Source organism: Chrysochloris asiatica, unplaced genomic scaffold, assembly GCF_000296735.1.
Source record: "Chrysochloris asiatica unplaced genomic scaffold, ChrAsi1.0 scaffold00279, whole genome shotgun sequence".
NCBI lineage: Eukaryota > Metazoa > Chordata > Mammalia > Afrosoricida > Chrysochloridae > Chrysochloris > Chrysochloris asiatica.
The window spans coordinates 980,847-1,004,984 of record NW_006408797.1 but is presented as its reverse complement, the minus strand read 5'-3'; the positions used below and the strand labels follow the sequence as shown (position 1 = coordinate 1,004,984).

Genomic DNA, 24,138 nt, shown 5'->3' with positions numbered 1-24,138 from the left:
TGGATTCTCCTGCAAATTCCCCAGCTATAAACCCTCCGAACCTCCAAACATACCTTTATATTTGTTACAGAGTTCCAACACCAACTCATGAGTCCTCCTGACCCGGTATTCCGTGTTGTTGTTGACCGAGCTCCTCACTACACATCCACCCGATCCGCCATCTTGTGAAACTTGTTCATTTGTGTGATTTCTCCATTTCCTCCTAGCAGTAGCCTTTTCTCTGTGAATCTAGATTTTTAGTTGCAAGTGCAGAAATCCAACTCAAATTTGCTCAAGCAAAAAAAGCCCTCAGGAATCAGTCTCCACCTCCTACCTTTGCTGTCTTCTCTGTTATGTGTCACAGAGGCGGGTCTGGCCCTCTGGCCAAGATGCCCCAGCAGGGCTGAGCCTGCAATCTGCCAGAGCAGTGAAAGTCCCTCTTTCTCCCAAACTCCCACAGAAGCCCCAGCTGACTTGCAGCTTGTGATGAGTCCATCACAAGCGCTGTGACAATACAGGGTAGACCCTGGGGACAAGCACCGCCAGCACTCAGACCCAGCACTAAGTATAGTAGGAAAGGTCCTGAAACAGGGACAAAAGAGGAATCCTTAGAAATTAGAAATGTCCTCAAGTAGTAGGTAGATGTAAGATGAGGAGTCTGCATCTGAGTCTAGAGCGCTAGAAGGTCTAGAGCAGTGATTTAAGAAGCAGCCATGGCATGAGAAACTCGGGCCAGAGTGCAGACCCACAAAGGCTTCTTTGGTGTGGCAGCCTGCTGAAAGACCAGTTAGTGACGTATATAATTGATTTTCACACAAGCTCCTTGTCTTGGCATGAACCAGAAACAAAAAAATGCCTGAGAGTCAGTTTGCAGACCACACTTGAAACAGCACTTATTCTAGAGGATATGGCGAGTCCCTGGGTGGTGTAAAAAGTTACTAGTGAAAAAGTTAGTGATTCAAACCCACCCACATTCGCCTCAGAAGAAAGGTCTGGTGATCTGCTACCAAAAGGTCGCCGCCTTAAACCCCCTATGGAGTGGTTTTATTTTGTACACATCGGTTCACCATTAGTCAGAATCAACGTGATGGCAATAACAAGAGTTTAGGAACATGTGAATGTTTCTGAACCTAAAAAGAAACTATTTCAGCTTTAGAAGTACGTTTAAACTTGAAGGGCATAGGAAATACAATCATGGGGGAGTTTAGAAAATGAACAAATCTTGGATTTGGGGAGGGGGTAGCATTAGTACTCTGATACTCTGAGAATCATAAATGAGCAAGTATGATACCATGGAAAAGCAGACATTGAAGATGTATCAGTTCTTGGATGATAAACCATCTTAGGAATTTGAAGTAGGTCCCAGCTGAGGCTGTGTCCGTAGCAAAGGACAGGCGCACCTGAGCCTGGAGTGTCAGAAGCATGGCCAATCATGGGAGCCTGCACAACCAGTGCTCAGTCTGATTCTTTAAGTAAGTTGGCAGGAAATGTGTGGACTGGGCTCCACCTACGGTGCACCTTGGGGTGATGGCCTTCATCCCACCCAATGACCAGTTCCTATTTTCTGTACCAGCCATTTCTAACTCCATCAGCCATTCCCAGAACACAGTTTGCACTCCTGGTCACTCTTCTGTCCTATTTATCTTTGGTTTTTGTCAGCACGTAAGGCATATAGTACCTTTCTCCTTACTCACTATGCCAATTCTCCCTAGAGGCAGCCATTGTTTATAGTCTCTAGTGAACCCATGTAGAGAAATTTTTTCATATTAATTATGTGTCGTGGGTCTCTAGGCTAAAAGGGAGCACTCTCTCCTCACTGGTTTTCTTTCTGTCTTAGAAGTTTCTCTTAAGACACTTTTGTGGTTCAGTGGTAAAATTCTCACCTGTCTGGAAGTTTGTATGTTGCTTTGATATAGGGCAGCTTTCGAGTAGAGCTTCTAGAGTAAGACAAATTAGGGCGATAGGCTTGGTGATCTTAGAAACTCAGCCAACAAAAATACTATGGATCACAGTAGTCTGATCCCATTGTACAAGATGGCAGCTAACGGCTACAGACAATTTTACATATCACCAAACAGAACTGCCTCATTCTTTTAAGGACTTCAGGTCTTCCCCTGAAAGAATGTGCATTAACTTACTTCTCAATCCTAGGCTTGTGAGCAGTGTTATTATTTCCACTTTGTGCTACTGCAAGTGATGCTGCAGCCGAGACTGCAGAGTGGGCATCCCCTCACCCTCCACACATGTGAGAGCAAGTGTGTCTTCTGAGCACGAAGAGCTTCCTTCCCACAGCCTGGACGCTTGATGGTGTCGGCAGTCCTTTCATGGGGGGGAGGGGTGCCCCATCACCATTTAATTGCAAATCTAGTCACAGAGGCTTAGAACATACTAATTGCTAGTCACCTATGCATCAAGAGAACACTGGGAGTGTCTAAGCACATGGGAAGTTGCAGACCTCACCCCTTCCCTGCAGTGTGGTAGGTCATCGGTTGGCTAGAACAGGAATGCACGCAATCTAAGGGGGTGCCCATTTAAGTGCTGGAGCCCATATCTGACCCATCCTGCCTGAACAGCCCAGCAGAACCCTGCTTCACAGGGGTTTCAAGCTTACTTAGTACCCTTTAGTGTCCCAGGCAGGATTACAGGTGGTAGAATTGTAGATAGATTATCCTTTAAGTCACCAGGGGATAAAAAGTTTTAAGCATGGCTTTGAAGACTCATATCTAGAAAAGCTAGACAAGCATAAATAAATGGGACAAGCCCTGTAAACTTTCACTCAATTCACAACAAAAACTTTAAACAAACAGGACAAGTAGAGTGTAAAAGAAAAAGTTTGCCAGACCCTAAGTGTGGGCAGCAGATGACACTTGATCTGTGTCAGAGGGACATGGGAGTAACAGGACTGGGGGAATCAGGAAGCCAGGCCTGTCTGACCAAGGGCTCCCTTCTTTCCTGAAGCTGACTATGGGACTGGGCCCAGTATGGCCAGAGTTAGGACATGGCTTAACCAAAGCTGGAAACAGATTTATACTCACCACCTCCATTAAAGTCCCAGCAGCTAAAGACCACCAGGAACAAAACTGAAGTCTGACAAAAGGAACTTTCTTGATACAATGAGGGAGGACACCCTGAAGAGCTTTGGAAAGCCTGCTACCACCACATGTAGCAGGAGGGCAGCATCTTACCAGGTGTGGACTTCCTTAACAGATTCTGAAGCTAAGAGAAATGGAAACATTTCTGAGGTGGGATTAGGAGAGGCAAGGGTGAACCAGGGATTGGGTCCTGTGCTAAGACCCAGCAGTTTAGTAATTGGCTATCCCCAGGAATACAGAACAGCAAACCCGGCCTGGGCCTTATTGGTAAGAAAACCAGCTGCCTTGCAAAAAAGGAACCATTAAACACACTGTAGTACAGCCTTGGGGAGCTATTTCCAGTTGACTGCAACTGTTCTAGCTGTATCACTTCCCTCCTCAGCCTGACTACTGTTGAGTGCTTGTTCCCTTTTTTCAATCCAAGCAGATTTTTACTCTTTCAGTACCTGACAAGCAAACATTTTCACTTCCCAGCTTTTTTGTGTGTGTGTGAATTACATGATAGTTTACATGAAATAACATTAGCTTTACATTTGTCCTGTCTTTTCATTTCATTGCCATGGTTACAATCCCCTCCATGCATCATCAGCCAACCAAAGGGTATACCCTGCAAGCCTTCCCCCTGATCATCATCAGCACACAGCCCCTCTCCCTCTCTGGGTCTAGAGTCCCCAGCTGTTCCCTGTCTCCACATCGTCTCTGCCTCCATCTCTGGTGTCACAGCTTCTCTGGGTAGGGTCCTGCATTCCGCTCTTGTCCCTTGATGATCCCAGGGCCCTCCGCTCCTCGACTGCAAAGTCAACCACTCCCCTCATTTTGCTCCAACCCTCACAGTCAGTCCTGATAGTAATTATTCACTGTTGTGCCACATGAGAGCCATCCCCATCTCCTTTCATCAGCCCCACCTAGACAGATTGGATACTACTCAGTGGAGATTCTACCTTCCTCTGCGCCCTCTGGATCTAGGCTCCCTCTTGAAAGCTTGTAAGCCAGTCACTTCTTGACTTTGTAGCACCCCATTTTGGGTAGCCAATGTACAAGTTGCCCATCCTTGTCTACTACCCTGTGTATTGAGGGGATGGGAATAATCCTCGCTGTAAAGATTTGTTCCCTCCAACTTCCCAACTTTTAAATGATAGCAATAAGTTCAATTAAGAAAAAATAAATTAGGAGCCTGAAAAACCTCTAATAAAGTTTAATTCCAAGGATAGGTGTCAAGAAAAGCCAAGGCCAGACACCAGGATGAAGATTTAGATTCAGCAGCCCTGTTTCCTGGGGAGAGAGAAGCTCCCCTCAGCAGGCCCTGCCTTTTAGAGCCAGGAGCCTAGAGCCAAAACAAAGGAAATTGAGGTTGGCTGCCTGGCCCCATTGAAAAACAGACCAGGATGTTTGTTGTGCTGTTGTCAGTAGATAGGATGTTTCACAAAAGCAATGGGGAAAATGAAACTGTCGACTCTGATAAAACATGGCTGTCGTTGTTTGATGAAGATATTGCTCTGCCCCAGACTCCTTTCTTCCATACCTGAAAGACTGGCTCAGACATGCGCCTCAAATCCTCAGTGCTGCCCCTACAGTGTCCCCCTGCCCCACTGGAGTGCCAGTGCCCAGAGCAGGCCAGAGTGAGGACAGCCCAGGTACACTGACCAGAACTAGAGGTAGAGAAAGCAGACACAGACATGAGGTTAACTTCTCTGGTTTGCAGTCAGCGGTGGTCAGAGGGAGAGGAAAAAGCCCTAGGGTTGAGGCCTCATCTTTCTCTCAGAGTGGTGTGCTCAGTCCACCAACCTTGTGGTTTACAATCCAGTGCTTACCTATGGAGCTACTGCATTCCCAGGTAGCATTTTAGAGCACTAATACAATTAACACTCATATTACTCCCAAACTTGTAAATCCACATAGTTGCTGTTTGTTTTAGGCTCTCACTTCTTTTGAATAGTATTTTTTTTTTTTTTAGGTCAAAGCTGAAGATGGAAGACATAAAAGAAGTAAATAAGGCACTGAAGGTACTGGCTTATTATTAGCATTGTAATTACTACTAGCTGATTCTCAGCTTGGGCTCCCATATTTTCTCACATCAGGTGGGAATATGTGGTTGAGGTTGGGGTGGCTATCACACATTTACAAAAAGAGACATTGTAACTTTGTAAGTGGAAAGTGGCAGAACCAAAACTGGAACTAGTCTTCTGATTCTAGTTCCTCTGCTGTCAGCTGCACGAGGCTGAACTGAGGGAGTTGGAGAATTGACCTAGGCCATACCATACATAGGCCCTCTATTGAAGGATGCTTTACAGAAGAGGTCCAGGAATTACCTCTTTCCTTAAAGTGAGGGGCTAACCAAAAGGTTGTGTGGTTCAAACCTACACAGCAGCTTCATAGGAAGAGACGTGGCAATCTGGCTCCCGATTGTTACGTGTTATCAAGTCTGTTCCAATTCATAGCAACCCTGTGTAGGGTTTCCAGAGAGTGGCTGTTGGCTCTGAAGTTAGCAATCCATTGTTTATCCTACAGCATCACACCCAATGCCAGTTATACATGACATTGTTGGGGTCAGTACACAACAGCAGGGTGAAGTGAGGGAGCCCAGACCTAGTGCTATGCTGCTGAGCAGGTCAGGAGAGGAGGGACAGACACAACAGCTTCTGCCACTCCCTTCCCAGGCCAGCTGGGATGTGGCTTTCACAGCAGGCCACCTCAACAGGAAGTGACCACCACCTACCCACCCTGTTAAAGTCAGCTTCCACTCTTTGGCCTCAGTCTGTATGTCCCCTTCCACATGGCAAAGGAGCCTTGTTGGCACAGTGGGTCATGCACTGGGCTGCTAAACCACAAAGTTGGTTATGAAAGCCCACCAGTTGTTCCCACAGGAGCAAGATGAGGTGGTCCACTCCTGTGAGGAGTTCATCTCAGGAACCCTAAAGAACCACTTCCACCCTGTCACTGACTTCATTACAGTGGGTTTGCTTATTGTTTCAGAGCAGAGACACACACACCCCCCAGTCAGAATTTACTTGCATGCTTTATACATGCATGTTTAATGATGGTTGTCTGATTTCATAAGAACAGTCCAGACTCCTCGTTTGTTGTTATCCAAACGAGGATACCAGCTCAGGGCAACCCAGAACAAAAACACCCAGCCCTGCAGCATCTTCATGAGACAAGGATCAGACTGTGGTCATCCAGTGCATTTTCACTGGCCAAATCCCACCACCCTCAATTTTTAGAAGTAGATCACCAGGCCTTCATTCTGGAAGCTCTGCTGAAAATTGTTTAGCATCACAGCAATGTGTAAGTCTCCACCACTGTCAATGAATGAGGTGCATTGGCCGAGAAATCCAACCCCTCTACTGCATACCAAGTTGGTTCTAACTCAGCAACCCTGTATAAAGTTTCCAAAGCTGTCTTTGCAGAGCAGCTGACAGGTTTGAACCGCTGACCTTGTGGTTCACAATCCAATGTTTATTATCCTTTAGAGTCACCACATTCCTGGTCTCCTGCATGGGAGACAGAATTCTATCAGTCATCAATGCCTCCTAGTGAATTGTTATCATAGTAAATATTGAAAGCTTCTCGAATGTAATGCTGGGAGCTGTATCCGTGCCACCCACAGATGTCTGCACACTAAAAGATAGCCCTCAAGGTCAGTGGTTCAGACTCAGCAGCTGCTCCTTGGAAACCCTATACAAGGTAGCCATGGGTCGAAACCGACTCGATGGCACTTAACAACAGTGACTTTACAGTAGAGTTACAGGAGCTATTTTATCTAAGGATCAAAGCCCTGGGCATGTCTTATAGCCCAATGGCATGGAACTGTCCTTTGCAATCATAAGGACAATTGTGTGTCACATCCAACACATGCTACATCACGCCTTGGACTCCTGGGACATCTCAATCCTGGAGGCAATATGTCATAGATCCTTATTTTCCCTTTATGACCTCAGTCATCTTCCAGAACCTCAATTGTGCCTCTGTAGAGCTATTTCCTGATGCAGAAAACAAAAGATGGAAGGAATACAGTCACTATAGCAAAAAGAAATGGTCAATGTTCAACCATTTCAAGAGGCAGCCTACAATCAAGAGCCAGTGATACTGAAGGAAGAAGCTCAAGGTGCATTGAAAGCATTGGCAAAGTACAAGACTGTGAATTGATGGAAACAAATTGAAATCTTTCAACAAACTGAATCCACTCATCTATGTCAAGAAATTTTAAACACAACTTACCTGGCCAAATGACAGGAAGAGATCTGTATTTGTGCCCACTACAAGAGCGGTGACCCGATGGACAGTATCATTAGTATCTCGCATACAAGTAAAATTTTGCTCAAGATAACCCAAAAACAGCTACAAGTGTTCATTGACAGAGAACTGCCAGGTGTTCAAGCCAAATTCAGAGGACATGGAACTAGGTATTATCATTGCTGATGTCAGATGGATCTTAGCTGAAATAATACCAGAAAGATGTTTACCTATGCTTTATTGACTATGCAAAGGCTTTCGATTGTATGAATCATGACATTGTGGAGAATGAATATTCTGGAACACTTGTGCTCATGACGAACCTGTACATAGACCAAGAAGCAGTTATTCAAACAGATGAAGGAGACGCAGAATGGTTTTAAATCAGGAAAGGGGTGTTTTCTTCTTTTACATTCAGTCTGGATGCTGAGCAGATATTGGGAAGTTGGCTTATATGAAGAACATGGGATCAGGATTAGAAGAAGATTCATTAACAACCTGCGATAAGCCTTGTTTGCTGAAAGGGAAGAGGATTTAAAACATTTATTAAGATCAAAGACCACACACAGCCTTCCACATGGGTTGCACCTCAATGTAAAGAAAACAGAAATCCTCATCGCTGCACCCATAGGTTAACATCATGATAAATGGAGAAAAGACTGAAATTGTCAAAGACTTAATTTTGCTGAGATTAACCATCAACACTCATGAAAGCAAAAGTTAGAAAATCAAATGATGTACTGCATTACACCGATCTGCTCACAGACCTTTTTTAAGTGTTCAAGAGCAGAGATATGTTTGTAGACTAAGGTGCACCTTACTCAGGCCATGGTATTTTCAAAAACCTCATATGCATATGAAAGTTGGACAGTGAATAATGGATACATTTGAGTTACAGTTTAGAAGTAGCAGGGACTGCCAAAGAATAAATCTGAGTTGGAAGTACAGCCAGGATGGCCAGACAGCCTCTCATATATTTTGGACATATTGTCAAGAGGGACCAGTCCCAGGATAATTGGTAAAGTGGAGGGTCAGAGAAAAGGAGCTATATTGGTACCCAGGCAGCAGTGGTGGGCTCAAGGGCAATGTTTTGTCCTCTGGTACATAGGGTTGCTGTGAATTGGTGTGGCCTGATGGCATCTAACAGCTGTTTCTGACTTTACAGAAGGTATTCAGCATATGGGGGCTTCCTATGGGCTAAGGGGATGTTCTCTGCTGAAAGTGGCCTTCTGCAGGGAATAGTGTAGATTTTTCTAGTCTCTTGTAGGCCTTTCTTCCTCCTGTCAGTACAGCAAGTCCCTTTGGATGTCTCAGGGTTTGGGGGCTGTAAGGAACAGAATCTGACTCATTACCTCAACCAAAAGGGATTTATTTAGAAGGGTATGGGTGAATCTCTCAAGTCAACAGGAGGCTGAAGAATCTGGCTTGGGCAGTCTCCAGAGGCAAAATTGGGCATGTCCTCAGCTGAACATACTCAGCTGTGGCTAAGGCTGAGGAAGGGCTCTTTCAACACAGGCGTTGTTAGGCCACATCTAATGGAGACCTTAAAAGGTCTCTCAGGAAGGGGTTATATAGCCAGAGATATAAAATGGAATTTGCTGGGGTTTTTTCCCTTCCCAGGGCCACACTTGGCTGAAAGATGACGAAGCAACACACTGTAAGCAATGTGAAAAGGAGTTCTCAATTTCCCGGAGGAAGGTATGTGGGGTGACCTGGGACTTGAGTTATGCGCCCCAGCTTTTCCCATGCTGCACTACTATAGGCAGTGTGTCACTGGGATTGCTCTCACTGCTCTGCCACCAAAGTCACCCTGCCAGCTGCAGCTATCAGACATGTCCTTCTGAAGACCAGCCAATTGTCATAGGCTGTCCCTTTCTCAAAAGTATCACTGAAGTGTAGCTAATTTGCCAAATAGGCTTTATAGGGATCCTTTGGGACAACAGCCTCCCCCCAAATATACCAGGTGAATTATATTACCTGCTTGCAGTGTTTATAGGCAGTTATCTGTGAGAGAGGAAACAAGAACTCTCCTAAATTCTAGGCAGTGGATCTAAAAACCACCCTCCTGGGACTGTCCCAGAGATCACACTTGTCCATGAGGCCTGAAATGGTCCAATTTGAGGTGTGCCCCGTTTGGTGGATTCCTTGGAAGTAGTCTAATACAGCAGATTGGGCTGGATCCAGGAGCAGCAGAGATGGTACGTTAACACAGGCCCACTCAAGACCGTTATGGATGTTGCAGTTATGGTCAAAGAGCTATAATTAAAACTGTTAAAGAACAAAATACACCCTGCAAGTGCACACATAATTTTATGGGAATATAAACATAGGAGCAAAGAGAAAAGGCGGGTAAAACTCCATCCAAATTGCTTATTGTCTCTAGGTCTAGGATCTGGGATGCTTAGGTATTAAAATAGGATTTAAAAGGTTCCAATATAGGGCAGATGGACCGTAAATGCATTTCCTTTGCCTCCTAGCACCACTGCCGCAACTGTGGTCACATCTTCTGCAACACATGCTCCAGCAACGAGTTAGCCCTGCCATCTTACCCCAAGCCAGTACGGGTGTGCGACAGCTGCCACACTCTGCTTCTGCAGCGCTGTTCCTCCACTGCTTCCTAAGGACCACCCTGACCTGACCTCCAGCCTCCAGGAGTGGCAGCTGCAGCCTACAACAGTGCCAAACTCTTCAGGTCTCAGGGAAAACACCAGGCTTTAGAACGCTTATTTCCCATGAGAAATCAAGAGGGAAAAAATAAAATGCTTGCCTGGCCTGCTGGAGCGCTAAAGATAGCACAACGGAAACTGGACGCTGGATGCCTATCTCCTCTGGATGGAAACTCCTCACTTGGTTGTATCATTGGGTTTTGATCCGATGGAACTTAATGGTTTTGCTATCATCACTTTAAACTTTTCAAAGATCTAACCTCTCCTGTCATTCTAGGATGAAATTAATCTTATTCTTCCCTCTCACCTTACCCTCCTTTCAAGAAAGCCACTTTTTACACTACACCTGGCAGTGTGCCTTCTCTGCTTTAGGGGGGTTCATCATTCCACCCACATCCTTATCCTTGTTAATACCTAGCACTGGCCCTCAATAAAATCGGTTATTTTCACTCTGGTACAGAAAATGAGCTTGTGTCTACTGTTCAACAGCTTGCTGGTCATACCCTCTAGCTGGATCTAGAATGGGTGGCCTCATCTCAGAAGCTATGGAGATGAAGAGCTGGGCTAACAGTTTTCTAACGTTAGGTTAGAGTTGAGTCCACTGGCTATGGGGCACAAGGTGTGCGGTGTGCCAAGTGAGGCAAGACTATGTTGGGGGCTGTAACACACAATGGGCATGTACCAACATCAGTGGGTAGAAAGAACTGACCCTGAAGCTCAAGTTTGCTCACTGAGAAGAGTTGGTAGAAAAAGCACATCACAGGCAGTCATTTTCTAATCTCAAGGACTGATCACTTTCCCAATCCTTAGTCTTGAGCATTAGCATATTGGTAGCTTGAATTCTCAGAATACAAACAAGCAGAATAGCTGGACATCAGACAAGTCTTTTGGAGCCTCATCCCTCTGCCTCCCCTCTAAAGCCAGACTGACATTTTGTTACTTCATGTCCCAGGAAATCCTTTCTTAAAAACTCTCCCTTCTCCACCCACACCCCTCTGCTCCCAGGTTCTAAAAACATGACTTGTTGAGCACTTTTCCTTGTAAAGCTCACCTGGGCCTGATCAGCATTGGTTTCAATTAAAGTATTGAAGGGAGACTAGCCGAGACAGGAATCCAGGATTTATCCCAGATACTACAGCTAAGGAACAGCAGCCAGGATACATAATGAAGGCTGCCCAGTCCCAAACTAAGTCCTTGCTAATCTATCCTTTTCTAGATAAAGGTTTTCACACAATTTTAAAGTATATGATGGCTAAAGGGACTCAACAGCAGGGTAGTCCATTCCCCATTCCCTCGCTTAACTTGAACAGCTTTGTTTTTTTAATCTCAATGCAGTACCCCAAAATTATTTTATTATCACTTACTTGTAACCTTGTTTTCAGTATACCCAATATGTATTCCAAATTGCTAAGAAGCCTTAGGTATGTCACTTCACTTCTGAGCCTTAACTTTTATCTGCACACAAAAACGGAAGCAGGGTGATACTGCCCTACTTCTAAGACCCTTTGGAAGTTCTCAAGTACATAAAGCTCCCACTGCTGCCTGCCATGAGTGCTCACTGGCGTTTCTCTGCTTTCATGACAATATAAACACCAACAGCAAGCATTCACAACAGATACCAATATTTCACTTTTCGGCTCAATTTCTATACCTGAACTTCGGATCCCTTTGGTATCTTAGCACCCCCTTCTTCTAAACTAAGCATCTGAGAATAGAAGTTAAGGCAGAGTGCTGCTTAAGCCTAAATGTGCATCAATCACCTGAGGGGGGCAGTGGAGTCTGTTTCAAATGCAGATCTTGATCTAAGAGTCAGGAGTGTGTCATTCTTAAAACAAGCAACCAAGTGAAGATAGTCCATGGAACACACAGGTTCTCATAGGCACCAGGTTCTAGACCCTTAAAAAAAAGTCATGGCTCTGACTCATTCACTTATCTTTACTAAGTCCCTTGCTATTCTTCCAGCTGGAAGATGTCGACAAACATCTTCCCTTGCTCCTGTATTTAGAACAATTGAGGGATCTAGGGCAAGAGACTAACGCTTGAGGCCCTTCTCACCACCCGATGTCTGTGGTACCAATTACGGAGGAACTTGGCTACGATCTCAGCAGCAATACCAGGCTTAGAACAGTTAGCTGAATGCCAGCTGTCAACACTCTCTTGCAGTCTAGACCTGTAAGAAGACAAAAGCTCCATTGACATTTAAACATTTCTAATTCATTAGCCTGAACTGGGCCTTTCTCTCTACTGGTGTCCAATGTGGACAAATGTGTATACATTGCATGCAATAGGGAAGGAGCATCCATCTGCAGGGCCCTTTATGCCTGTATTTCACATGCAGTGTAGGCTACCAACTGTAGCCAAGGTGGCCAATTTTCAAGTAAAATCTAAGTCACAGCGATACCAAAGAACCAACCTGAGAAAACTTTCAGCACTGTTGAAAATAACTGGGGGCCACATCTTTAAGAGGACTCCTGGTGTGGTACTGTAGGATCAACACTGAACTGCAAACCACAAGGTCAGCAATTCAAACCAACAGCTGCTCCTCAGAAACCCTATACACGGTAGCAATGAGTCAGAACTGGCTTGACGGCACATCTTTAAGAACTGCTGAATTCAACTTACTTCCCAGAAAATACCACTTGAGTTGAAAACAAATATTACAACTGATACATTTCAGATTTATAGGAGATCGACTCAATTTTTAGACTCATCAACTTGAAAGACAGACCCCACCATAAACCAAATTAGAAAACCATGAAATCGAAACAGTAGCTTCTTCCTCAGTCATGCCTTCTGTGGACATGCATGCCATGCAGTTAAGTCCACTTGAGGCACCTCTTCCGTGGCTTTGTGCAAATGCTTTTAGAGAACTAAGTGCATAGGTCACATGCAGTCAGGCCAAACAATGTACACAACCCTTCCAAAAAAGACCCCAAGCTATGTTACCTTAGTTGTACCGAAGGAAAGAAGTCTGAAGACATGTACACAACAGCCTCAACTGTGGAGCCCTCTGCCACAGCTACACTGCCACCTACGCCCCAGGCAGGAATAAGAGCATCAACAAACAGTCCACATGACACTGAAGCATAGACAAGACAGATTGCAGTTTTTAAAAGGTTTATTTGACAAGTTTCACTTAGCGCGCAATACACCTAAAAGGAAATCACAATACAATGAAAGATTTAAATCAAGGCCTCAGAATTTCATACAAACACCAAGACCAAAATCCTAAAGTATTGGTATTGCGTCTCATTTTCCCAGTTAACTTAAAAAACAAAACTTAAAACTTACGTGCCTTACAGGTTATTAAATGAAACTAGAATTAACAAACATGCCAAATGTTTCACTTTTAATTGTAGACATAGCTCCTATATTTGAGTTTACAAAAAAATGGCATGTCTTTCAATATGCATTCAGTGTTCAATATAATATGGTATAAGAGTAACATTTAACATAATTGAACTGTTTTTAACCTAAATACGCTGTACTGCTTAAATACAATCTACAACTAACTTGAGAAAAGCTGAAAATTGTTTAACAGTTATTGTTTGCTCAAACTTCGTTGTTATATGTTTTGTGTTCAAAAACACTGAACACTTTTTCAAAATAATCCTGATTTCCACTTAGAGTAAGCATGAATCTCAACAAGCTTGTATTGCAAAACTGTTAAACTATTGTTTGTTTGTTTTTCCTTTTTCTTAAAAAAAAAAATAATAATAATAATAATAATGTTGCCCAAGAGTCAGTGATCAAGATTATATTCCCCATCCACCACTCAGACTGGACATGCTAGACATCCCTCCCATTCCATTCACTTCTGTAGATGCATGGCTTCCACCACTGTAGTAGGTGCTGTCCACTGCTCCTTGGCTATCTGCAAAAAGATCAATTAACAAGTTAAGGAAGTGTCACAGTATCAGTCAAATTAAACACCGTATTCCAAGAAAAAAAGTTTTACAAGTTTTAAGAATACAAATGGCTGCTGTCCAAGTAGCGAAAGAAGCATGTTAGGGAAAGGGAGAAACCGGACTACAAGCAAGTCTCAAATGACCCTTTTCTCACAGTACCAAACTTGCCAGACACTTGTGCTACCATTTAAATGGATTCTTTTACACTCAACGTGAAAAATTAAGTTTAAAGGAAAACTAGTGTTTTTCAAAAATTGCAAAAATTACTCCATTTGTTTTTAAAGCTTAACAGGGCATTTCCAAAAATAAAAAATAAAAACAAAAAAATAAAACAAAAACAAAATTCTGTGTGTCCATATGAATAGAATAGGGAGCACAGGGGGAAGTCTCTTGCTTTCCCCATTCATGGTGGGCAGAAGTGAGGTGGTTTCAAGGCAACTCATTGTGCCCAAAATGGCAGCCTCCAAAGTTTAAGTCAGAGCCATTGACTGTTATGGAAAGCTATCACAACATCAGTATTTTCTATTGGGAATTTATATTTCTTGAGAAAATATTTACCTATGCAATGTTTGATTGAAAATCACTGGAGTTTTCCTGTAAAACTTGGTCTGCAAAAGGATTTTGTAGGTAAGACTACAATACCAAAATCACCATTCTTTAGACCAATTGAAAAAAATTAATAAAACCAATCTAAACAGACTAATAAATACAGTCCTGGAATCCCACCCACTATCCTACTACTTAAAATTGTTCCTCCATCTGAAACTGGTTTAATGCTAACCAAAAGACACAATATGAACTACCATTTTTTAATAAATGGAGGCAGATGTTTCTGGCTTGACAGAATTCCAGTGCAATGACTAATTTATAATAGAAGAATCCCCACCCTCCTCCCCAAGTTTGTTTCTAAAACTTGTAACTACAAAAAAGTTATTAAGGGCAAAAGCATTTATTTAATAACCCAATCTCACCCAAAAAGAAGCTGTGTTATTCCCAACTAAAGAAACCTGCCTAAAACTTCTTTATGAAGTATATATAAAGAGCCATGCTTACCATATCCACTCATGCTGCTCTGACCACCATAGCCGCCCCCATAGCCACCACTCAGCTGCTGACTAGCTGGGCCACCGTAACTGGACTGGTTTGCTGTAAAGTTGAGAAAGCATTAGAACTATGTCCCCAATGTAATAGTTGGGGTGGTACCGGGCCTGTGATTTCTACATCTGATTTTCTATCTAATTATTACTATAATCCTCTGAGACTCCATCCATCATTTTTTATCAAACATTTATAAACCTACACTACACACATCAACAAGACTAAATTCACATGATCCCATTAAACAGAGCATTTGGTAAAGGTTTTATAAAACTGCTTGGTTTTAGTGGGATTCTAACTCTTAATTTCATGTATTACAATTTATCAATATATTTAGTATACGAATACCCAATTATGCCCAACTAATTATACCCACTATGCCAACTCATTTTTGTCCTGTGCTAATAACATTTAAAATGTTAAGACGTATGCAATTTAACTAGTTTCATGTACTCCCCTCTCCCCCAAATACAAGTAATCAAAATTATCTGTTTTTTGTTAACTGAACAGTAAAGTCAGACACACAATAATTTAGTTCCAAATCAAGAGAACTTTCCCTTGCCTAACAAACTTACAACTGTTAGGCTAAACTCACTAAATAAGATTAACTCATGTAACTGACTTATAAAGGTGTGTTTTGGATTTTAAAAAAACTAACGATATTTACACAAGCCCATGCCTCCCATCATTTGGCTACCATAAGCACCACCGCTTGCTCCTGCTGTAGAATTCAAGAAGAGTTCTACATATCTGTGTTCTGAAATGAGAGAAAAGGCATACAAAGGTTAGCTTTAAAAAAAAAAGCAAAGAAAAAGACACTAAAGTGATATTTACACAAACCCATGCCTCCTAGCATTTGGCTACCGTAAGCACCACCGCTTGCTCCTGCTGTAGAATTCAGGAAGAGTTCTACATATCTGTGTTCTGAAATGAGAGAAAAATGTTTGAAAAATGTTTTCTGGTGAAAGAAAACAAAAATAAGCATTTTAGTTCTTTTATAAGGAGATCTGTGAACTCCAAATACTCAGGTAAAAAAAACTTCTAGTTGCTTCTCTTAGATTTATTTAAACTGAGTTTCAAACACTAGTCTTTTAAAAATATTCATCTGATTTAACTACCCATCAAGGATATACATACTTCAAGTAAATATCATCATAGATCTCTTTTTAGTCATACTTAAAAAAAAAAAAAAAATCCACAACTTATCTTATACAACAGGAACCCTCCCCACCACCTCCTTATTCCTTTATCACACATACTGGAAGATATCACTCAACTGCAAGGTGCCCACAACACAGCTACCTATAAAGAGCCCCCCCACACTAAAGACACACTTACGCATATTTGCTTTGTCTTTTGACATAGCTGCCACAGCATCTTCATGAGTAGCAAACTCAACATCTGCTTCACCAGTTACTCGGCCATCTGGACCAATTTCAATGTGTACTCTCACTGGGTTGAGCGGTGAAAAAAACTAAATGCAAGGTATTTCAAAAACCAAGTTAGCTTTCTGAAGCTACAAAAAAACTTAAAGTGTTTTTAATAGAGTGCTGCTTTACAAGTTGGGTATGGCTCAGGTTTCTACTGCCCTATAAAAGTATCTGCCTTGTAGAGTTCACCTTATACTCACATTATAAATGTCATTCTCAGTAGCTCTGTAAGGTAATCCCCGCATGTGTACACAGTGTCCTGTTGTGCTCTGGAAAGTAGAACCACCATCCCCGTATCTGTGATCAGACATTCCTGAAAAACAATAATTGAGGTCTAGATGGACAAATGTGTAAGTACCTTTCAGCTGATAAATTCAATTCTTACTTTACCTCTTCCAAATCTATCTGACCCAAATCCATAGCCATCATTATAGCCATTATAGTCATCATAGCCTCCATAGCCTAAAAAAGACAAAAAAAAAGTCAATCAAATGCAAACCGATATAAACAACATCTTTCATGATCTCAACACATCATGACTTACCTCCACCATAAGCACCACGCCTCATCCTTTCAAAGCCAGCTCCCCTGCCAATGCTGTTGTACCCTCTGCCAGCCCCAGGTCTGTCATAGGGACCTGGCCGCTGCATGGCCATAAGTTTTCGAGGTGGATCATAGTGAGTTCTAACTTCAGCTCGACTGCTCTTAAAGATTTCGATATACCTAAAACATTGATCATGAGGAGGAGGATCGGGAGGGAGAAAAACAATTAGTCCATTTCATACATGTATTTAATTACACAAGAAAACAATCTAGTCATAGCCATGAAACTGACAAATATTTTAAGCCAGGTTTCTTATATTTGCATAGGCAATGACCAGAAATTCACTCTTATGATTATTTAATGTAAACTTTTATTTATTTATTTTTTTTATTGTTTTTTAAAAAAAACCTCATTCCTCTTGGGCATAAGAAAACAATCTAGTCATAGCCATGAAACTGACAAATATTTTAAGCCAGGTTTCTTATATTTGCATAGGCAATGACCAGAAATTCACTCTTATGATTATTTAATGTAAACTTTTATTTATTTATTTATTTTATTGTTTTTTAAAAAAAACCTCATTCCTCTTGGGCATAAGGAACCCAACCTTAGTGGTATAGAGAGGAGTACTTTAAATGTTTCATAGGAGGGAAAGAATTCCACTCAACTTTCAACATTTCAAATCTTAAATCCATTGGCAGCACGTATAGCAAGTGGGCTAAAAAGCCAGCCTTCACCAACAGTCTAGCCCACACTACACATTTCCTTTTTGCCAATATCCCAGCCTATGCTTTTAGTAGGAATCAGCATAGGTAAGCGCATGCTTCAATGAAAAATAGTCACAAGCAAAGAGAGTAAAACCTTTTGTGACAATTTCTTGAAAGCTATGCTTATTAATACATATGCAGAATATTTATACAGCAAGAAAAAGTTTGTTGCATTTCAACTTTAAAAACAAGATCAGAAAGTATCACATTTTCTTATGGTAATATTAATTTACTAGGTGGGTGTTATTACAGCTAAAGCCAGGTTTGCATTAACATTCTTTTAAAGCCATAGTCTCTCAACTCCAGTGACTGGGGTTAATAAGTGGTAATGCTTTCAAAATTCAACAAGGCCAAATTAATTAGGGACAATTTCATAACATAATTTGTATGCAATGTGGGACTTTTTAAATAGGCTGTTTGAAAATTGTGGCGAGACATCAATTAATTGGGATTATGAAATAAGATTTCTTCCTTTTAGGCAGAGAGAATATGGATTTAATTGTTTACCATAAGAAAAGTGACATATCCAACCAACCATCCATCCCCACCTGTGCCCTATTCTTTCCTTGTGTTTCTTTAGAGCCTTTTCAGCTATTTCCTGTGAAGCAAACTGCACGAAGGCCTCCCCCGTACTCCTCCCCTGGAAGTCCACCGGCAATGTTATCCCATTTGGCACGATTTCCAACCCTTCAACCCAAGGACAAATAACCCCAGTAGGGGGGCAATATTAACATCACAAGCCCAGAAATGATTCTTCTTACAGCTTTAAATAAACCAGAATTTTAACTTTAGGTGAATGGTATGCTTTCAACAAATATTGTTTAAATATGCATTGCAGTAATATGAAGTTCCACTGTTAACAAAGTAATTCTTAACACATCCCATGGTACAAGATAGAAGACTTGTTTAGCACAGGGTGCATTAAGAATTCAACAATTAAGAACATGTATCTATACAACTTTAATGTTGAGAATCATACAAAAATTTAATAGTTTCAAGCATTAAATACAACATTTTACTAAACTCAAGACACTTGATCTCATTCTATACTTCAATGCTTTTAGTGGAACTTCAAGTTTAAAACATTTACACGTTTAAACATCAATATACAAATTGAAACATTGCTTAAATTATTTAATTGACAAGAAAACATACAATCTAAACTTTCAACAAACAACTGATCTGCACAACACAATCATGCACTTTTATATGCTCTAACAGTAGTATGATTCACTTCTGGAAATTCCGTCTATGAAAAATCCTTTCCGTGGATACAATCCCAAGCTTACAAAAAGGGCTTAAAAGCACTTCCTAGAAAATATGAAATTATGTTCATATTTAACGTTGACAACATTCAATTCTCACCAATTTAGATAAAAACAATCAAAACAGACTTGATTTCATATATTCTGACAGGATTAAAACTTGATACATAACTAATAGTCATGATTTTAGTACATACTACACTAAACCATGAAAGGATTTCTTGCTTTAAATTCCAGTTTATTACATCATGAAAATTGAAACTAATATTCAATAAATATATTGTAACATTCTGCTAAACATGCAATCTTATTAATTCTTCAGCATAAAAACATTCAAATACTTTAGGCCCAGAACAATTTCAAAATACTTTTAAGACACTGAGAGACGGCCTTATCTATGATCACTACTACATTAGATTGACTTCCAGTTAAGTGCATAGTTTATAGTTCCCTGGCTAAACCAAGTTGCTCTTTGTATAGAGAATTAGGCCATGAGATGTTTCTGGTTCCATGATCAATGTTAAGTGTCTGATATCTAAGACACTTGCCATAAATAACAACCTAACTTGTACATCAGTCTAACAGCAAGGGAGCTTACCTTTAACTTGGAGTACTTTGCTAAACAGTAGTATGAAGAAAGACATTAAGCTGATGAGGACAACCCTTGATCATCTACTCTAAATTACAATACTATTATAGGCAACTGTTAGCACTTTGGCAGTACTTATATTTCCACCTTTAAGATGGGCTTAAGTTATTTGAAGGTCTCCAGGAAGAAAACAATTCATGTGCATACGGCTTTACAATGTAAGCATCTAAGCTATGCCACATTAAGGGTCTATTAAGTCACATGTTGCCAGAAGCTAGCCAAAACTCACTGCTCAGCAACCAACACCACTACATACCTGAGAAGAACTGAACAATTTCTTCCTTGCTACATCCAAAGGGGAGTCCTCTAAGCCGCACAAAGCCATCATTGGCAGTGTCGGGACTATTTGGACCAGTATGCTTCAACACCCAATCCATTTCAACGTTGTTTGACTTGAATACTGAAAGAGGTGCTTAGAATTAGTCAATTTTGGAAAGTTAGAAAACAAAGTTCAGACTTCCTGGGTCTTTAGATAAGCTAGAAGAGCAGCCATAAACTCCCTTAGATGACCATATTTCCATGCGGTCAAATACCTAAAATTCAGAAGGGGATAAGAGCTATGTGTTTTATTTACTGTTACTAGGGCAACATAAATCAAACCTTCAACATATCTGTGTCCCATAGTTTCTCTGTCTTTTTTCAGGGCCAATTTGACTTCATCTTCTGATTCAAGTTCAACAAAAGCCTCGCCACTCGGTCTGCCTTCTCTTGTGTAGATGAAACGAATACCTTGAGCCCCATTTTGAATTTTGCAGTCTGGAAAGAAAACGACCGTTACTACAAAACTTAAAACTATAAAAAAAAAAAAAAAAAAAAAAAAAAAACCACCTCTGGGTGATACACAATACCGAGGAAATGCCGATCCATTTTAAGTAGAACACTTATAAAGCCTATACCCACAGACATTACGAATTTCTATTTTGTCTTTCTGGCAATTATGCAGCCATCCACTTTCAAACTATTTCATTCCCTAAGTGATGTATTTCCAATCTATCAGGAAGATTCAATAGTCAAAGCAGCTTCTTAGAAGCTCTTTTAGTCCAAGATCAATGACTCCGTCAACTTCGCAGCAACAAACTACAAAATCTGGTGCATCTAATTCTAGTTTTGGTCTGGGGTATTAAGTCCATTGTACCTTACCCTTTTACCTTCTCATTCAAATTCAAACACTCACCTGAAAGGGGATCAGGGTTACCAAGCTAAAATGATTCAAGATGCACTGCTGAAGCCAAAGTCAAAGTAGTCTTGCCCCCTTGCAAGGTGGCTTCCAGTGTACTTGGCTTTCTCGTTTTACAGGTCGTTTTCCTTTCCCAATGCTAAATTCAGATAGTAAGTCAATACTACAAGTATCTTTCAGCATACAACTTCATTATTCTAATTTTACCATGGAAACAAAGGACATTCCAGCAGAAATTGCAAAAAAAAAAGCCTACATATTTTTAAGAAAGCTATATGCTACATAGGGAAGAAAACTTTCCTGGGCTTCAGTGTCCTCAACGGTAAAGTGAGCCAGATCAAGAACTAGATGAACAAGAACTCATCAATTACCAAAGCAGGCTTGATTAGGAAAATTTCTGAAATTAAAAAGTGACACGTGAAACTTCTGAAGCAGAAAGCTTTTTATCTTGCAATGTTCTTAGTGTACTGATACCTTTCTAATTTTGGTTATTTCCTTGAACAGCATCATTCTGAAGCAGCATCTGCTTCAGAAATTAAAATGTCACTTCTTAATTGCATAAATTTGTCTCATCAAGCATGAACTCTTCAAATCACGCTTGATTAGGAAAATTTCTGAAACAAAGACAAAGCTGGAAAGGTCTCGGTACAATAGGAACGTTGCAAGATAATGCTATAATTGGCCCAACCACTGGACAATTTTCTCAAGATTGAGGGAGAGAATTCTCACCGATCTCCATATATTTTTTAAGAAACCAAGGCAGGAGCATACAATGGAAAGTCTGGTACTTAGCTTAGGCAAAGAGAACAAAAAGGCGGCCGCTCTCCCAAGAGGGGGCCCGAAGCCAGGAGGGCGGGACTCTTTCAATTTCCATTGCGTAACAGCCGCGGGCCGGGTGAAAGCAGTCGAGCGGAACCGTTGCGCCCGCGCCCCACTAGGGGGCGCCCCAGCCCGACCGGCCCCGACCCGCGCTCCAGCCCGCTCGGCCGCCGGTCTGCCAGGTCCTCGAGCTCCGCCGCCTGCTTCAAACTCACCAGAAAAAAAACGCTGCACTTCATCGGCTGAGCAAGACCAGGGCAAGCCCCGGACCTTCACCACGAATCCCTCTCCGCCTTCAGTGCCCAACATCATCGTCTCTTAGGAGTCCTGGCGTCGAAATAAGACTACGAGGTGGTGATGAGGACCAGACCTGAGAAATATTAATTAAACAACTCTCCACCCTCTAAGATCCCCGCGGGCCCGCAAATCTCAGTAGGGCCCAAACACGCGCAAACCCCAATCCCAGCGACTTCAACCGCCCAACACCCCTTAGCCAAAGATCGGAACCGCCCAACAGATCTGGACACCAAGTACCGCTACACCAAGCATAAGGCTTCCAGGCCTGACGCCAGCGTGAAGGCAAGGAAATGGCGGCGGCCGCTTCCGCTCCGCCTCCTCCGACATCTCACACAATAGAGGCGCGCGGCCTGCAGGCCCAGGCGGCCCCGCCAACGATCAGCGGACCACTCCTAGAGCCTGGAGGCGGCCCGCAACTTTCCGGGGCACCCATGATATACTGGGGGTCTAGCCTCAAGCAATCCTTGTAAAAACGGTTTCTTTGGAGGGTGGTGGGAGGCAAATAATGATCGCCGAACACTTACCTGCACTGACAACTTCGGTGCTACTAAGACGAAATGGCCAGCCGGCGCCTGCGCAACCTAAATAAGGCCCTTTGAGCAAATTCTGCGCACGCGCAGACAAGTGTCCGCACCGCCCCCTTGCGTCATTCAGTGCTGGAACACAAACGTAATTTTACGAGCGGTCCCGCCTCCCGCCATCAGATTATTGCGCGCCAACATTTCGGGTTTAGTCCCAGTTTTCATAAACCTGCCAGGTTTGAGTGTTGGTATTTTTTGCGCCTGCGCTGTCCCGCGAAGTAAGATTACGCCTCAGCGGTTTAGTTTAATCTCATGCGCATGCGTCCTCCTTCAAACCGTTTTCTAGACTGGAGGAGGGGAGTGGTGGCAGTCAGTTCTCCATATGGGATCCCGGGCTCGGAGTGGTGGTTTACCTCCTACCCACCACATCCCTTTTTCCACCTTGCTTTCCAACCTTAAATGAACAGTTTCAGCCCTCAGTCGCTCCCTACCTCTGAGTCGCCTGCCCCCTTTCTCACTAAGGCGCGTCCGAGCTAATCGCCCCAGACAGCCGAGTACTAAGGTCACGGATTTGCAGAGCCCAAAGTCACTTCCACGGAGCCTGGTTTGTGTGTCCGAGGCTTGTGTGCCTACACTTTTCCTTACCTGCCGCAGTCGGGCATGGCCCCCGACCCGCTGTGGGTTCCCGTACCCGTGTCTCAGTACTGCTTTTGCCAATAACGAACTCTACTACCCGCCCGACCCGCCCCAGGATCGGCTTGCACGAGAGGGGGCTACCGGGTGCCAAGTCCCGCTTCGCCTCGTGAGCGCGGTTTGAGCCCGCGCCGGAGACAAAGCTCCCAAAGCTAAGTAGGTACTGTAACGTCGGTGTATTTCTCAGGCGGAAACGTCTTCGAGGAGGCCCTAGTTGCATTCACCCAGTGTATGCATATTGCCTGGGATGAGTAATGTTCATAATTCCCAGCATTGCTGGGAAACTGGAAGTTAGCCGTGAGACCCCCAGGAAAGACAATAAACCGGTTAACAAGGCAGTGTTGGACAGTGAATGACCCTCTACCAGAGGGAGATAAAGGGTGTTTCCTGACCAAGTGAGATGGCCTGGCAGCAGAACTGAAAAGGAGATCAATGAAATAAAAGAAGGTGATCCAAGAAGTAGGTGGAGAACGATGTTGAAAGGCCTTTTAGGCCTCAGCCCAACTTATTCCAAGTGCTCTGTCAAATCTCAGCGCTAGAGCTGTAAAAGCTGTTTGTAAATTACAGGAAAACTGTTGCAAGGTGTGAGGGTCACACAGATGGAACAGTCAGGGTTGAATGATGGTGCACATCAAAGCAGCTAGAGGAAGTGTAAGATGCTTTGGCTAAGGAAATGAAAAGCTGGCTGTCCCAAGTCTTCCAGCCGGAAAGTCTATCGCTAAGTAATTCAGAATCTGTAAAAAACACTTTTTGCTCTTGGTTACTCTTTCCAGGACATCATTTGTTTTAGTAAAATATGTTTAAAACAAAAACACATAAAGACAGAAACTTACCTTCTCCCCTTACTTAGTTGTTGTTGTTGTTAGGTGCCATCGAGTCAGTACCGACCTATAGCAACTTTATGCACAGCAGAATGAAACACGGCCCAATCCTGGGCCAACCTCACTACTGTTGTCACACTTGAGTCCATATATGCCACTTGGCCAATTCATCTCATTGG

General features: G+C 42.5%; 2 protein-coding genes across 2 annotated transcripts in view; one reads left to right on the top strand and one right to left on the bottom strand.

The window, feature by feature from the left end:
- RUFY1 (RUN and FYVE domain containing 1) overlaps positions 1-9,925 on the top strand; it is a 107,251-nt gene extending 97,326 nt beyond the window's left edge. Inside the window, exons 16-18 of the mRNA XM_006874453.1 lie at positions 5,026-5,074; positions 8,925-9,002; positions 9,782-9,925. Of these exons, the coding sequence (XP_006874515.1) occupies positions 5,026-5,074; positions 8,925-9,002; positions 9,782-9,925 (271 nt within the window). The remainder of the gene's footprint in view (positions 1-5,025; positions 5,075-8,924; positions 9,003-9,781) is intronic.
- Positions 9,926-14,436: 4,511 nt separating this feature from the next.
- Positions 14,437-21,939, bottom strand: HNRNPH1 (heterogeneous nuclear ribonucleoprotein H1 (H)). Its single transcript, XM_006874452.1, has 12 exons — positions 21,843-21,939; positions 20,232-20,387; positions 19,888-20,031; positions 18,266-18,404; positions 16,951-17,129; positions 16,797-16,868; positions 16,607-16,740; positions 16,315-16,450; positions 15,841-15,900; positions 15,644-15,733; positions 14,932-15,024; positions 14,437-14,486 (listed from the first exon to the last, which is right to left on the bottom strand). The coding sequence occupies exons 1-12, from the start codon at positions 21,937-21,939 to the stop codon at positions 14,437-14,439; spliced, it is 1,350 nt and encodes a 449-aa protein (XP_006874514.1).
- Between the last annotated feature and the right edge of the window lie 2,199 nt (positions 21,940-24,138).

Excerpts from the sequence above, each read along its gene's own strand:
- HNRNPH1 (XM_006874452.1), bottom strand. The coding sequence starts at position 21,939 with ATGATGTTGGGCACTGAAGGCGGAGAGGGATTCGTGGTGAAGGTCCGG. Across the intron at positions 20,032-20,231 it reads GGGACACAGATATGTTGAAG|TATTCAAGTCAAACAACGTT; the intron begins GTTTGATTTATG and ends CACCTCTTTCAG. Across the intron at positions 14,487-14,931 it reads GAGCAGCATGAGTGGATATG|ACCAAGTTTTACAGGAAAAC; the intron begins GTAAGCATGGCT and ends ATCCTTTTGCAG.